The sequence below is a fragment of the Fulvia fulva genome, chromosome 13 (genome assembly GCF_020509005.1).
Source record: "Fulvia fulva chromosome 13, complete sequence".
Lineage (NCBI taxonomy): Eukaryota > Fungi > Ascomycota > Dothideomycetes > Mycosphaerellales > Mycosphaerellaceae > Fulvia > Fulvia fulva.
In genome coordinates this window covers 1,070,112-1,085,514 of record NC_063024.1, presented here as the reverse complement: position 1 = coordinate 1,085,514, position 15,403 = coordinate 1,070,112, and the positions used below count along the sequence as shown (strand labels likewise).

The window sequence follows — 15,403 nt, the reverse complement described above, 5'->3', positions numbered from 1 at the left end:
TGCAGGGGCAATATTGCTAGATGATAGATTGAGCTCCTGTTCTACTGTGCACAGGAATGCCGTAAAGCCGTCAGTGGACGGAAAGACACAAGAGATGCTGCTTCAAGCTCAATATAACATTTCACGATTTTGTCCCATCAGTTGTTTCGGCATACTACCTCAACCCTAAGCACTCATCCATGCCAACATGTCCCCCATCATCATACCATTGCAGTCGTACCTTTGCATCTAATGTGTATGACATCTACGGAGTCAAGCAAAAAGACAGAACAACCACCCAAGGCCCAATGAACACTACGACTAAGCCACTGAGCCTTGGATGGATGTCGCGAGCTAGCCATCACAGGTCGAGATGTATAACTTGTAGTCATAGGCATCTCTTCATGCGATGAAGTCCGCTGATGACTATCGGTAAAGCTATGGCGATCACATGTCACGAGAACGTACATGTAGAAGCAAATACTGGCTGCTTTCGACAACAGATCAAGGCTCAACGGCTCAATCGTAACGCGTCAGAGGACGACGATACGTATCATGTGAGTGGACGCCGACGTCACGTTCTATGCCTTCCAGGACATGGATTGATTCTGACATCGGTGCAGCAATTGTGCCTTGACCTGTTGTTTTACCTCTCTTTGCCCCTTTCCATCCTCCATCATCCCTCACCCAGCTCAGTACTTTTTGATCACGTTCACAACGCTTCAAAAGATGACCAGAACAACTCTCATTCAAGTCTATCTTACTATACACACCCCAACAGCCTCCACCCCTCCTTCCCACCATATCCACTCATCCATTCATCCCTCCCTACCCTAGTCCAGTGCATATCCCGTACTCAGAATCCTCCTGATCTCATGTCTCATCTCCTGTGGAGACCAGTACGCAGCGCAAGCAGGGTATATTATCTCACAACAACAACAATAACAACAACAACAACAAACGTTGCAGCAGCAGCAGGAACCAGAAACAGAAAAAGCAGACCAGCAGAACAGCATTTCACGCCCTTCTCCAACGTGGTCGGTGCAAACCCAGAAAAACACACATTATACGCCCTTTCCCCTTCGCGCGCCGGTCCTGTTCCTTGTCATAGCGTAGGGGTATTGATAATTGCTTCCTTGCCGGAAAATACAACAAACAAAACATACAGTGGTGTGTTGATCATGATCGTGATATTGGTGGCGTGTTCTCTACTCAGAACGCGCTATGGTGCGCGCCGGATGTCATCGTTAAGGCCAGAGGTAGCTTGCGCAGCAGTAGGCGTGGGCATGTCCTCTCTGCTATCACGGCTACCCTTTGATGTCGACGCACCCTCGGACGTGCCAGGCCTCGTCTCATCGTCATCGTCAATCTCTAGCCCTCGTCGCCAGTCCGCCAGCCCGCCGGCAGTGTTGGCGGATGTGGCTGTGAGTGTTCGCTCAAAGTCGAACTTGTCCGATAGGCGGTAGTTCTTGTTGGTTGTCTCCCAATGTGTGCGCAGCGCGTCGAGTTCGCTGGCGAGGGAGTCGAGGGCCATCGAGTTGCGACCTTCTCCGGATTCTGAATGTGCTGTGCCGGAATAGTTGCTGTCTCCGCTGGCGGAGACGCCGGAGGTGTTCCTCGTGTGGCCTTTCACGATTGATTGTGAAGCTTCACTCGCCTCGCTGATGCTGGGAGGACGAGCGTGAGCAGTGCCATTCAGGACAGGTGTCGTAGAAGCGCTCATGCGCGATTGTCGGCGGTAATTGTCCACGCTGGACTCGACCTGGTCCAGAAGTAGTTGGACCTTGTTCTCAGCGTCCTTGGCGCGCTCTTCAAGTGCCGAGTTCTCCTTTTGCAGACGCTCGATGTCGCTACGAGAAGAGGTGTGCGATTCCTGCAGAGCCTTGAGGTCGCTTTGCGCAGAGGTGTGCGATGTTCTCGCCTGCTGCAGTTCTCTCTCGGTGCTCTGCATGTGCTCTTGCATGGTGTCAATCTTCTTCTCGAGCTCAGCGACTGACGTCTGCAAGCTTGACTGAGTGGTAGCAAACTCTTCCCTGAGCCTCGTCCTCTCAGCTTCCCATTCCGCAGGGGAGCGATTGTCAGGTGTAGCTTGCCTGCTGGTTCCCACATCGTCTTTGGCCTTATCAAGCTTCTTCTTGAGGTCGCCATTCTCATTCTTGACGCGTTGCAGCTCCTGCTTCATCTTGGAAAGCATTTTCTCCGTGCCGCGAAGATATTTGACCGCGGCCTGGTGATCATTGTCAAGAGCAGTGAGCTTCTCTTCATAGTCGCGCTTCGTCTTATCACTGCGCTCGTTGATCTCCTCGAAGTGTTGCTTGAGCTCCTCGTGGTTCTTCTGGCTATTCTCCAATTGCTGTTCGAGGTCACGCACGCGATGTAGATCTGGCGTACTGAAGCGTGCGCTGCTGGGCGAGTCAAGTGCCCTGCTACGGCGCTTCTCTGCAGCGCTGACTCCACGGTCTCCAAGAATGTCCTTGAGCGAGCCGTACTGCACAGAGAGAGCATTAGTCTCGAGCATGTGTCGCTCAAGCTTCTGTTCCAGCACCGACTTCTCTGCAGTCAAGATTTGGTTCTCTTTCATCGTAGTTGAGAGTTGCTTCCTGATGGAGAGGCCTTCACGGCTGGCTTGTTCTTGGTAGGCCTCGAGACCAGCAATACGCTCCTCGGCGCGGCGCAGCTTTTCAGACGCAGCATCAGCCGCAGCTTGGTTCTGACGCACCATAGCGTTCGCAGCTTCGACTTGCTCCTGCAAAATAGTAATGCGCTCATCATTTGCAGCTGCAGGGTTGACCTCACGTTCCGAAATCTTGCCAAGACCAACAATGACCGCCTCACGATGCGTACGAGCTTCCTCTGCATGCTTCTGTGCCAGCTCTTCCGCTCCTCGCAAGCGGCGTGTCACAGACCCCAGTTCGGCGGATCGAGACTCGTGCTGTGACCTTAATTCTCGCAGGCTGCGTTCGATGTCTGACTTGTGGCCACGCTCTTCCTCAAGTTGTCTCTCCAGCAGATCCGCCTTCTCCGTTGAAGCCGTGACAGCAGATCGAAGAGACATCAGCATCGATGTGTGGCTTTCGCCACTTCCTGACACGTCTTCGAGCTTTCTGCTCAGCTCGTCCTTGTCTACGCTCAGTAGTCGGTGCTGCGAAAGGATCTCGTTATGATTCGCCGTCGCTTCACGTGCTTCTCGTTGCGCTTCGTGCAGTTCAGCTTTGAGGCTCTCGACCTGGGCGCTGTTCTGTTGGCGATAAGCGTCAAGTTCAGCCACTCTTGCCTGAGCGGCATTGGCAGTGTCCTCAAACTGCTCTCGCAGCCTCTTCTCAGTCTCGACTTCTCGGATGAGACCGTCGATTCGGGTACTGAGCTCGCGCTGCGCCTCAATGGATGAGGCCAGTCGGCGACTAATGTCGTCACTGCGATCGATGCTTCTGCTGTCCCCGTCTGGTTTGAGACTCCCTTGTCCGGCAAGCTTTGCTTTCGCAAACACTGCTTCGTTGATGGCAGTGTCACGCTCCTTTTCGATCTGGGCAATGCGCTCGCCGGCCTGCTTTGCTTGCTCGTCAATTGTCTCTTGCACCCTGGCGAGCTCGGCACGCATCTTGAGCAGCGCCTCAATGAGAGGTCTGTCGTCCTCGCCAAAGCTTTCACCAGCACGCTCATCGAATACAGGTGACTCAGCCGATCGAGCCTGGTAGCCAGCCTTCCGGGCAAGCGCAAGTTCAGACGCATACCACTCGTTCTGCTTTTTAACCTGCTCTAGCTCTCGCTGCATCTGGTCGTGTTGGTGGACAAGTGCCGGCGATGAACCAATGCCAGAATCTTGGGGACCTTCGGGCTCCTCTGACAATTGTCGAACCTTGGGCAGTGACGCCGCATCTTGTGTGTCCGTAGATGGGCGCGGCGTCTCGTCAAATCGTTCAGGCTGTCGAGTCTGCTGTGCTCGAGAGCTTGTGCGCCCATATGGTTGTGAAGCCTGTGGTTGTTGCGAGGGCTGGTATGTTTGGGGAGGTTGATACGTCGCCGGCTGTCGAGTGGGCTGCGGTTCGGGCTGCGGCTCGTTGTCGTAGTAGCCACCCTCAGAATCGAATGTAGGCGATGTCGGCAGCTTGCTTTGTGGCACCGTCACATCGCGAGTCGTTTCTGCAATGGTGTTCTCGAATCTCTGCGGCCGCTCATTCTCAGCATTCGGGCTGAAGGCACGCTCCTGTGGTCTGGTTGGTTGCCGTGCAGCCGGCATCGTGCCGTTGGGCGCCTGCCTTGGTGCTTGGGGAGGTGGTCCAGTAGGTGCGGGTGCGGGTAGCTGATTTAGTAAACGCTGCGGCGGCCGCGAACCATCAGGTGAGCGTATCCTGTTTGCACTGTCGCTGCGCTCACGCTCCATCAGCTCTCGTGGAGGCCCTCTGTTCTGCTGAGCAGGAGACATGACTCGCTCGCCACTGGGCCGCCGTGTTCCTTGTATCCGCTCGTTCGAAGACTGCTGCGAGGCCGAGTCTGGAGGATACCGGATCTTACTCGTATCGAGGACGTACGCCAGGCCAAGCTCGATGGGATCCCTCGGAGCGCTGCTAGGCTCCCCCGCCAATACCATGATTTGCTTGCCGACGGTGGTCATGCTGTGACCAGATCGCGGTGAAGGACTTGGTCCCATGTTCTGGAATGTGTACCATCTTCGCGAGCTGATTCGAAACGCCGCAAGATCGCCCAGATCGGTTCCTTCCTCTGTTCGACCGCCGAATATGTACATGACGTCTCCGACCAACGACGCTGCATGTCCTTCTCGTGCTGCTGGAATGTACCCTATACACTCCTGCTGTGTCCAAGAATTCGAGTGCGGCGAGTATGACCAGACGTCATTGAACCATTGTACACCGTCTGTGCCTCCGAAGAGATATAGTTTGTCGCCCCAAGTGATCATCGTGTGATTCGTTCGGGCGGGAGGGATCTGGCCATGCGGAGGCCCACCGTCGATTGTGTTTTGTATGAGAACCTCCCACTTGTTCGTTGCCTGCTGCAGTGCATTCAAGTCGAAAGCTACTAGGTCATTAAAAAAGTAGCCTTCGACTTGACCACCGAAGATGTAGATCTTGCTGCCCAGTATGTTCAGTGTATGGCCGTATCGGCCTGGCGGACGTGGGCCAGCAGGTAGCGCTCGCGACCATTGCTTGGTGGCTGTTCATGTCAGCAAATGGTAAACTCCACATCGCCCGCTGTCACAACTTACAGGTATTGAGCAGATATAGCGTGTCATCTAGCATGTCGCCCTCGTCCATCTTGGTGTCTCCACCGAACACGATGAAAGCGTTGCCTACCAGCAAGCTAGCATGTCCAACTCTTGGGCCGGGGCCTTCACTCGTAGTCGCGACTGGAAAACAGGTCATCTGGGGCGAGCCGGCTTCAACCATCCACAGATCGCCCTTAACGGTACTGCCGTTGATCAAGCCGCCCATCAGGTATATCGAGCCATCCTTGCTGGAAGTTGCATTGACTGCTGCGCCATATCGAGGGAACGGATTCGTATGCGACACCGTGAAGTTGAGTCGTCGTTGCGACCAGGGATATGGCGACTGGTCTGGAGAGGGTCTGCCTTGCACTTGCATGCGATGTGACTACGCAGAGGGGTCAGTACAAAGGTCGAGGAATAGACAGCGAGAGATTGTGTCGTATACTCACGTTCTCCCGGCTATTCGATCTGCTGTCTTCTCGCAATGACTTCTGCTCTGGACTCGGCGGTCCTCGCTGTGGAGTGTCTTCTCGCAATGCCACCACCCGATCGTCGGCCGCTCTGGGTACTATGCCTGGCTTCTCCTTCGGATCGATCGAGTTGAGGCTGCTGTTCACGCTCTTGGCCGGGGTGGGTGATGCGGGCATTGCGCCAGTGTTGGCCATGCCATTGGGCGCAGTAATGTGAGCGGTCGTGATACCTCCGGCCTGTCCTTTCATGCCGGCTGCTGACGTGGGCGCTACATTGGGCCCAGAGGCGCCTTTCTGTTTGGACGACTTGAACAGGAACGACATGTCGGCCGTGTTTGGAGGTGTATATGCGCGTCAATTGTTCCAGGAGGTGCCGAGTGCGTCAGGCGACAGGTCTACGTCGCAGTCATCCAGTCGACGCGCGATGCTGCACAGCGCGAAAACGAGTGTCGTGTGTATGGAGGTCGGCGTGTGCCGCGATGTCGCGTTGCGGATGGCTGGTGGGTTGAATGCCTCGTAGTCGACCCGGATGCACAGAGGCTGGCAATGCGGAGCCTTGGTACTGCGGAGCTACCGTGCCCAGCAGCAAACATGCGACGCCTCCTCGATGGACTGTATGCGACGCCGCAGCGTATTCGCTCCAGATGTTGTCGCGCGTATGGTGCGATGTTGGGTGACTGGATGGTGGACACAGACACAGATTTGTCGCCGTTCAGAACAGACCGGGTGCGAAGGACGAACCAAAGTTCCAGGAGAGGCCGTTGGCGGGCTGTGGAGGCGTTTACGCTTGGCCGCGCAGCAGGACCCAGATCTTGAGATGTGGGATCGTGCAACTACTACATGTAGACAACGTTGCTCTTCACCATTGGACGCATGGTTTCTCATCCTAAGCTACACTACGAGCACGCGCACTACTGCTGCTGTCTACACCCCCGTCTTTGTGTCACCGCCTGTCCAAACGCCGTCGAGCAATTCGCTCTGTGCACAGTCGATGCAGACTCCAGGCACCCTCGGCAGCCACTTGAAACGCCGCTCCGCAGGAGCCTCAGGGGATACTGTAGAAGTATGCCGACGCGAAAAGTGACGCTCCCATGCGGGCCGATCAACTAAAAACAGCTTGCACATGCTGCAACATCTCCTCTCATCTTTCACCCTTCCCCATCAACATCAATGGACGTTCAAGGCTTGTGGTACGGTACAACGTGATTAAGGACTACGATGCACGAGCACATGATCAGATTACGCGAAACAGCTCTATGCACGCCTTGACCAAGCGGACTGGAGACTTCTCCGCAAATCAGAAATACAGGGCGGTGTAGTGCAGCCTGCATGCCAAATCGCCCTTGTAGTGTCGTGCTTTGCAGTAGTGATGAACTACATACCGTAGATACCTCCTACTCTAGACGGTGAGTCGTTCTCTCTGACAATGCGTTCGGGCCGCCAAGCGTCGACTGGAACTGCATTTGTCAAGTCACGCATGGACCTGAGTCGAGCAGGCAGCATGAAGATTCATGCGCATAGAACTATGCCATGCGAACACCTTCCCAACACGATGACTTCCGGCCGCAGTGCTTTGACTCTGGTTGGCACATATCGCTTGTGACCGATGAGCCAAACGATCTCTGTATGTATATTGGTGGTTGACATCGCCCCTGCCTCTCCAGGCGCATGGCCAATGAGGCTCAAATTGCTGGTCAGGCCATGAGAGCGTGAGACGTCACATCTTGCATGACACCTGCGGACCTCATAGGGTCGTATAACGCGTTGTGCGAGCTATGCATAGGTGCAGCAGACTGTCATAACCAGAGGCATAAGGTATTTCGAGAGGACTGCAAACCCGCAAACGTTCGTTCGTGACAGTGCATCGGGACCACGTCTCATGATAGCATGACGAAATGCTTCAGATCATCTTCATGAAGCATATGCAAGCCATGTATAGCCCAGGCTATGTACCGATAGTGAACGGTGATCAAGTTGGTGTTCGATCAGAGGATGACCTTTCGGAGAGAGCTTCTCGAAGATTATAAGCTTCGGCTAGTCTAGCGGCTGACATAACCACTGCCACAAGATCAAACGCCGCCGACAACACTTAGTGGTGGCAGCATAGCAGCAGGCTTCACAACAACCACCACCTCGACCTTCAAAGTCACCGCGCTATGTGCCTCTGCCACAGGCACTGGTCCAAATGACGCGCGGTGCTATGAACGAGGTGAATGGCAAACATCCGCAGCCTGTCCTGGACGAGGCCGAGCTCTTTCCCCGGCACCATGACAAGAGCTCGTCCTTTGGCGCTTCTGAACGATTATACCGACCCGCAACCTCAATCTCGCTAAAAGGACAAGCGAATGGGAACTATGGCGAACAAAGCGATTCCGACGACGACGACGCTCTGCATATCCACGCGACAAATGGCCACCAACCTGGCAAGCCGGCACTGTCGCGTGCGAAGAGTGACTTTGGCCAAGGTGCACCACATCCACGGCAAGGACGTCATGGAAGTGAAGTGAGCAAAGAGGAAGAGCTGAACATGCGCCATGGCTGGCATACACAACTGCAGAATGAGGAAGTCACCAAGAACTTGTCCGAGAACTTCTTCATGTACTACGAGGACAAGCGACATGAGACGGCTGGTAACCTTCCGCCGGAGTTCAATCCGTCGAAGCTGGTGACAGAGTGGCGCATGAAGGACCGCCTGAAGACAGTCTCAGCGTTGCTCGCAGTTTGTCTAAATGTCGGAGTCGACCCGCCGGATGTGATCAAGACGAACCCATGTGCACGCTTGGAGTGCTGGGTGGACCCTGTACCGCCGGACAGCAGCAATCAGAACTCGAACAACACAAACGCGCAGATTGGAAAGAATCTCCAGTCTCAATATGAGAACCTATCTTTACGCACGAGGTACAAGGTCATTCTGGACCCCACTATCGAAGAGCTGAAGAAGTACACAACGTCGCTTAGAAGGACGGCGCACAACGAACGTATTCTCTTCCACTACAATGGCCACGGTGTACCAAAGCCGACGCAAAGTGGTGAGGTGTGGTGCTTCAACCGCAGCTACACTCAGTATATCCCAATCAGCCTGATGGATTTGCAAGAGTGGTTGGGTGCTCCGGGGCTGTGGGTGTGGGACTGCAGTGCTGCCGGTGGTGTCATACAGCATTTCCTGGAAGCTGCGGGAAAGCACAGCGCTGCTCAGACCGAAGTCTTGAAGCGCGACCCGAATAGGGCACAGTCCGGACAGCCACTGCCGCGATGGGAGGACTCAATACACCTTGCTGCTTGTCGTGACAACGAGGTCTTGCCGACAAATCCAGACCTGCCTGCAGATCTCTTCACATCATGCCTCACGACTCCGATCATGATGGCTGTGCGCTTCTTCATCCTTCAGAATCCTCTATCCTCAACTTCAACGGTCACACTTGCCGAAGCGCGCAACATTCCTGGCAAGGTTAGCGAGCGTAGAACACCTCTGGGAGAGCTTAACTGGATCTTCACAGCCATTACCGATACCATCGCGTGGAACTGCCTGGACAAGCCTTTGTTCAAGAAGCTCTTCCGTCAAGATCTCATGGTGGCTGCTCTGTTCCGCAACTTCCTGCTTGCTCAACGAGTGATGCGAATGTTCCACTGCCATCCTGTGTCCCACCCGAACATACCCGATACCCACGATCACCCTCTATGGAAGAGCTGGGACCTGGCCGTGGAGATGATCTTGTCACAACTCCCAAAACTCATCCAACAACAGAAGGCGAACGAGGCTGCTGTGGAAGCAGCACCGAGCGGCCAACAGCCACCGCCACCAATACCTGAGCTCGAATATGTGCACTCCGACTTTTTCGCGGACCAGCTGTCGGCCTTTGAGGTATACCTCAGCTCTGCGCCTAGTAATCCGGGCGCTGCAGGATATGCAAAGCCTCCGGAACAGCTTCCAATTGTGCTTCAAGTCCTACTTTCGCAAGTACATCGGCTTAGAGCGCTGGTGCTCCTTTCGAAATTCCTCGACTTGGGACCATGGGCCGTCAATCTCGCGCTCAGTATCGGCATCTTCCCGTATGTGCTGAAGCTTCTCCAGTCGCAGGCACTCGAACTTAAAGCGCCCATGGTTTTCATCTGGGCACGCATACTGGCTGTTGATCAAACGTGCCAGAACGACCTGCTCAAAGACCAAGGCTTCGCCTACTTTACCAATATCCTTGTTACTACCAGTGGCATTCCTATCGGTAATGTGGCCGAACACCGTGCCATGTGCACCTTTGTCATCGCCATGTTCTGCAAAGACTTTGGCCAGGGGCGAAATGCTTGCATGACGAACAACCCCGAACTGGTTGACAACTGCCTGCAGCATCTCAGCGACATGGAAAATCCTCTGCTACGCCAGTTTAGTCTGCTGTGCTTGAGTAATCTTTGCAGGGACTTCCCACCCGCTAGAGAAGCCTACATTTTGCAGGGCGCACATGAGCGTATCTGCGATCGAAGTCACGATCCCGTGCCCGAAGTACGTGTGGCATGCCTGAACGCACTCGCAAGCTTCATCGCTACACAGGATATCGAACAGCGAGACACTGTGGAGCTTGAGGAGATCATCGTGGGTATTGTCTGCTCCATGGGCATGGATGGCTCCATCATGGTTCGTAAAGAGCTTACCATCTTCTACTCCGAATACGTCAAGAAGTATGAGAAGCGCTTCATCACTACAGCATGGGAACAGCTCTTGGAAGAGCAAGACAAGAAGCAAGGCAAGGCACCAAACGAGGACGACTTCGTCCCTGGCAGTGATGTACCTGGTCTCAATGGCGGTATCAATGGCGTGAAGTCACACCAACGCAGTGTCTCTGCGAACATCCCCAGAAGCACAGACGCCGCGCCGGTCTTTATCAAGCCAACTATGCGGACTGAGTACTCAAAGCGCACGGTCTATCGCGCAGTCTGGCGCCAGTTGATGAGTCTTTCGGCGGACCCACATCCTGAAGTGGCAAGAAATGCGGGCGTCGTGGTCGACTACACACTCAATGCCTTGCTGGAGTCTCCCCTTGGTCCTCATGCCGAAGCACTGCTTGATCTGATTCAGCTGCAACGTCCCGTCAATGGGGGCCCAAAACTGTCCGTTACTCCTGCTGCTGAAATCATGAGCAGACGACCCTCACGAGATTTTGGCCGACCAGAAACGCCTCCTAGCCCTGCTTCATCGACAGCAACCAAACCAGATGGATACTTTGCTCTTTCGCGAACAGCCAGCGTTGCCGCAGCGATGAAGAATCTCATCGGCTGGGGACCCAAGACGCCTGGTGACACACCGTCAACCCCTTCCTCGCCAACACATGCACGTCGCAGCTCAGTGTATAGCACTACCGGCACCCCGTACAGATCTCGTCCACTGACTCCAGCTGATGCTGCACAATTACCACCAGATCTACTTGACAACATTCCAGGCCCACCACACCAAATGGCAGCTCCTGTACCACCAACACCTTACTACAAAGGTCGTGATGGTAAAGAACTACCTCGATTGCCTTTGAGGTCAGACTTCTTCGACTGGTCCGCATCGTACTTCCGCGAGCCGCAGATGCGACCTTCAGAAGCTGACGAACCAGGTTCGAAAGACTACAATGAGCGACTGTGGCGTCGAAATCGTAACGACAAGATCATCGCGTCTACACAGCCATTGAAGGAAGCTGCTAGCTCGACTCGCTGGGACAAGCCGTGCGGCTTCTTCGGCATTGGTGCTGCACCTGTCAAGATGGTCTTCCACCAGTTCGAGAATCACCTGGTCACGAGCGATGACCGTGACAGCATAGCTGTGTGGGACTGGCATACGTCGCAGCAACTCAATCGTTTCAGCAATGGCAACCCGAAGGGCAGTCGAGTCACTGAAGTACGCCTCATCAATGAAGACGACGTGGCGATGCTCATGATCGGCTCCAGTGATGGTGTCATCAAGATCTACCGGCATTATGAAGACCCGGAGGAAATCCACCATGTCTCAAGCTTCCGTGCCTTGAGCGATCTCTTCGACAGTGAGAAGGGCCTGAGCTCTGGTTTGGTCTTCGACTGGCAGCAAGGTCAAGGCAGAGCTCTGGTCGCTGGTGACGATCGCGTGGTGCGCGTTTGGCAAGTGGGCCAAGAACTCTGCATTAGCGACATCCAAACCCGCACTCGCTCTTGCATCACATCATTAACATCCGACCAAGTCGAAGGCAACGTCTTCGTCGCCGGCTTCGGCAACGGCTCTGTAAAAGTCTTCGACCAACGCCTCCCTCGCAGCGACCAAATGCTCATCTCCTGGAACGAGCACAAATCCTGGATCGTCGGCGCGCACCTCCAGCGTGGCGGTATGCGCGAACTCATTACTGCCGAAAGCAATGGTGGCATCCGCCTCTGGGACATCCGAATGCGTGGCTCGGTCGACAGTTACAACCCGCGTAGTGCGCGATCGCCTAGAAGTCTTCGCACATTGAGCGTGCACGAGCATGCTCCTGTCTTCGCTACCGGTGGACGAGATCACACGATTCGTGTCTACAGCACGAGGAACATCTCAGCTGGTCGAAGTATCAGTAGCTTTGAGCCGTATATGAGCTACCTTCGAGGCCTAAATACGCCGAGAAATGCACCCATCACTGCTACAGCTTTCCACCCGCATCGCATGATGTTGGCGTGCGGCGCCGTCAACGACGGCCACGTCAACCTCTTCAAGTGCGATGTGCCGGATTACGAGAAGAAGGGAGGCGTGGTGGATGAGTGGAAGAGTGAGTGGGACTAGGATTCTCGCTCACCTACACTGGGTCTGTGGAGCAGGAGATTTGACACCACTTCGCGGTCAGACAGTGGAGTCTTCACGCCTTCGACACTACGGAGCGAGATTTTGACCCCGGCGTCGAGTGCAAACGGTAGTACGGTGGGTATGGATGGGTTTGTGGAACTTTAGCGTGGTGTTTTGGGGTTGATCATGTTGTTATGATGGGGGTTAATGGGATGCTTGGGCCCTGGGCTGGGCGAGCGATACAGATGAGATGCGACTGTTGCTAAAGACTTAGCGAAAGAGGTGCAATGATAGCACAGATCATGGGACGGTATAGCATTATCGGTGTATATGACTCTGATTCATGACTTGCAGGAGCCGAGTGTGTGCCACTTGCGCTGTGCTTGATGAACGGCAGCACACGACCCCTGATAACATGTGAGGCCGTTGCCGTGTATCTATACAAGCAGCAAGAATGCGTGCACCCGACAGGACTGTGCAAGGCTCAATGGCTCAACCAAATCTTGTCGATAGCAACCTCATCCCGCTTATGCCATCTTAGACATAGGCTGGCAGGGTCATCGTCGATATGCTGTTGATCTTTGTGCAGTCTTTTTGCCCTCCTCTCTCCTCCGAGAAGCTGCAGCGTTTGGCTCGCGATATACCTGCCAATGCGGCACGACCATAACACGTCACATTTAATGCAAGACACTTCAATTGCTATTGCTGTTACGTTTCGGACCGGGGATCATGAGCGTCTAAAACTGCCTATACTTCCTCCCCCCCTCCACCATAAGCAGGCGGTGCATACGTCGGCGGCGACGTTCCATTCCCTCCACCACCACCACCACCACCACCTCCACTCACTTCCGTATCCAAGACAGCTACACTCAACTCCGGCAGTTCAAACTCAAACACTCCTCCCTCACCCGCCTCCACAATCGTGCTCGTTGTGTTCACGATATTCACACCCGTGAAAGGATCGTTGACGGCATAAGGATCGCCTCCTGGGTTAGTGAGGACCGTTAGATTGGCTTTTGTGCCTGCTTGGACGCCCTCGAATGCAATAGCGATAGGAACGGCTTCGCCATCAGTGGTGTTATAGACAGCTCCCTTCCACACCAGCGCATCGTTGCGGTTAGAGTCCTTGCCGGCGCCCCAGTAGACGGGCCCATACGTTCCGACAGTCGGGAGCGTCTCGGTAATGGGGTGATGCGCGAACAGGGACCAGATATACCAGGACGTCGAGCGAGTGGTAAGGGCCGGGTCAGCCGCGAACTGGAGGATGGTAATGGCCCACTGCCATCTATTCATATTCCTCAGCACCGGGGCGTAGAATGTCCCCGGAATGCGATCGGCGTTGCGCTCGTAGCCGATAAGGGAGACAGCTTCGCCAACGGATCCAATCCACCAGGGGAACTTGTACAGCCCAAAATCCCAGCGTGGAGGCGGAGCGTCGTTGACGTGCGTTGCGGCGACTTCGCCGATAATGTGGCCGATATCGTTGTCGAAGCGGTCGAATTCGATTACGAGTTCGTCTGGTTCGCGGTATGGGTGGTAGTCGCCGATGACGCCGGGTGTGTTGTTGAAGTTGAGGCGTTCTGTAACGTTCGGGTTCGGGCCTGTTGTCTCGCCTTCCGGGGCGGGATCGGAGGAGGCGGAGGAGGAGATGACTTGGATGTCTGGGTACGCTTTCGTAATGGCTTCGTAGAAGAGTGGGAGGCGGTAGGCCTTGTAGGAGTACCAGCCTCCAGGAAAGCCAGCGAGCCAGTCCTCATTGCCGACTTCTACGTAGTTGAGTTCAAAGGGCTCTGGGTGTCCGAGCTCAGCGCGGCGTGCGCCCCAGGTGCTGTTTGCTGGGCCGCGGATGAATTCGATTTGGTTGAGAGCGTCGTCGATGAAGGGCTGAAGTTCCTCTTCTGGAGTCACGTCGCCGTTGAGAGCTAGGCCTGCCCACACACCAATAACCGCCTCAAGACCCATGTCTTCAGCCCAGTAGAGGTATTCCATGATACCCAGACCATGGGTCTGCTGGTATTCCCAGACACCTTGGAAGCCGGGTCGCTCGCGCAGTGGGCCGAGAGTATCCTTCCAGTCCCAGTAGGTCGTGTTTGTGAGACCTTCCAGCATGTTGCCACCTGGGAATCTCAGGAAAGTTGGGTTCAGCTCAGCCAGAGCCTCAGCAATGTCGATTCGGAGACCATTCTTGCGGCCCTTGTAGGTCGGTGGGAACAAGCTGATCAAGTTAAACTCAAGAGATCCTCCTGCAGCGCTTGCGGGATCAAAAGTAACAGCAAACGTATTGTTCGAGTTCGGGGCATCCCTCTCCGGAACAAGCTCAAACTCATGCTCAACCCAATCATCAGCGACCGCCTTCGACGGAATCTCAACAGATCCAAACACATCATCCGTCAAATTCGACTGCAGCGAAGCAGTAAAAGTACCATTATAAGCACCCCTGACCCAGAAAGATCCAGTATAAGTCTGTTGCTTGACATCCATGCCCCAATACCCTTCATTCTCGAAACCAATCTTACCAGTGCTGTTGCCACCAGTCACGCGTAGATTGGCGGGAAGTGCTTCGGACAGTGGCTGTTCCGGGAACACGACGCTCAAGCCTGCACCGTTGATCGGATAGTAGGCATTGAGAGTCTCGTTGACTGGGAACGCTTCGCTGAATTGGAAGGCTCGGTCACGGATTAGTTCGGCGTAGATTCCGCCGTCGCCGCTGTTGTTGATATCCTGGAGGGGACCCGTCAGCTCTGATGTATGGATACTCGGGGCTTGCTTACCTCATGTAAAAAGCCATAGCCATAGGGTTGACCTTTATGAATTGTTGAGTTGCCACCAGAAGCTTTGACAGTAATGTCCACAGCAGCTGTAGACACAACACAGGCCGCAGCCGCTACAGCCACTTTGAGTCCCACCATCTTGACTTACCTCTCAAAGGTCATCGAAATCCTTCACGGCGACATCGTAGTTATATGTTTACTCTCG

The 15,403-nt window shown here is 54.6% G+C and overlaps 3 protein-coding genes across 3 annotated transcripts; 1 reads left to right on the top strand and 2 right to left on the bottom strand.

Annotated features, from left to right (window-relative positions):
- Nucleotides 1–1,201: 1,201 nt before the first annotated feature.
- CLAFUR5_14425 (Tip elongation aberrant protein 1) lies at nucleotides 1,202–5,994 on the bottom strand (the record flags this gene model as incomplete). Its single annotated transcript, XM_047913573.1, has 3 exons — nucleotides 1,202–5,148; nucleotides 5,201–5,585; nucleotides 5,650–5,994. The coding sequence occupies 3 exons, from the start codon at nucleotides 5,992–5,994 to the stop codon at nucleotides 1,202–1,204; spliced, it is 4,677 nt and encodes a 1,558-aa protein (XP_047769327.1).
- Nucleotides 5,995–7,855: 1,861 nt separating this feature from the next.
- CLAFUR5_14424 (Target of rapamycin complex 1 subunit mip1) lies at nucleotides 7,856–12,427 on the top strand (the record flags this gene model as incomplete). Its single annotated transcript, XM_047913572.1, has 1 exon — nucleotides 7,856–12,427. The coding sequence occupies one exon, from the start codon at nucleotides 7,856–7,858 to the stop codon at nucleotides 12,425–12,427; it is 4,572 nt and encodes a 1,523-aa protein (XP_047769328.1).
- A 747-nt stretch (nucleotides 12,428–13,174) lies between these two features.
- Nucleotides 13,175–15,336, bottom strand: CLAFUR5_14423 (Alpha-L-arabinofuranosidase A; the record flags this gene model as incomplete). Its single annotated transcript, XM_047913571.1, has 2 exons — nucleotides 13,175–15,148; nucleotides 15,199–15,336. 2 exons carry the CDS (start codon nucleotides 15,334–15,336, stop codon nucleotides 13,175–13,177), a joined length of 2,112 nt encoding a protein of 703 aa, XP_047769333.1.
- Between the last annotated feature and the right edge of the window lie 67 nt (nucleotides 15,337–15,403).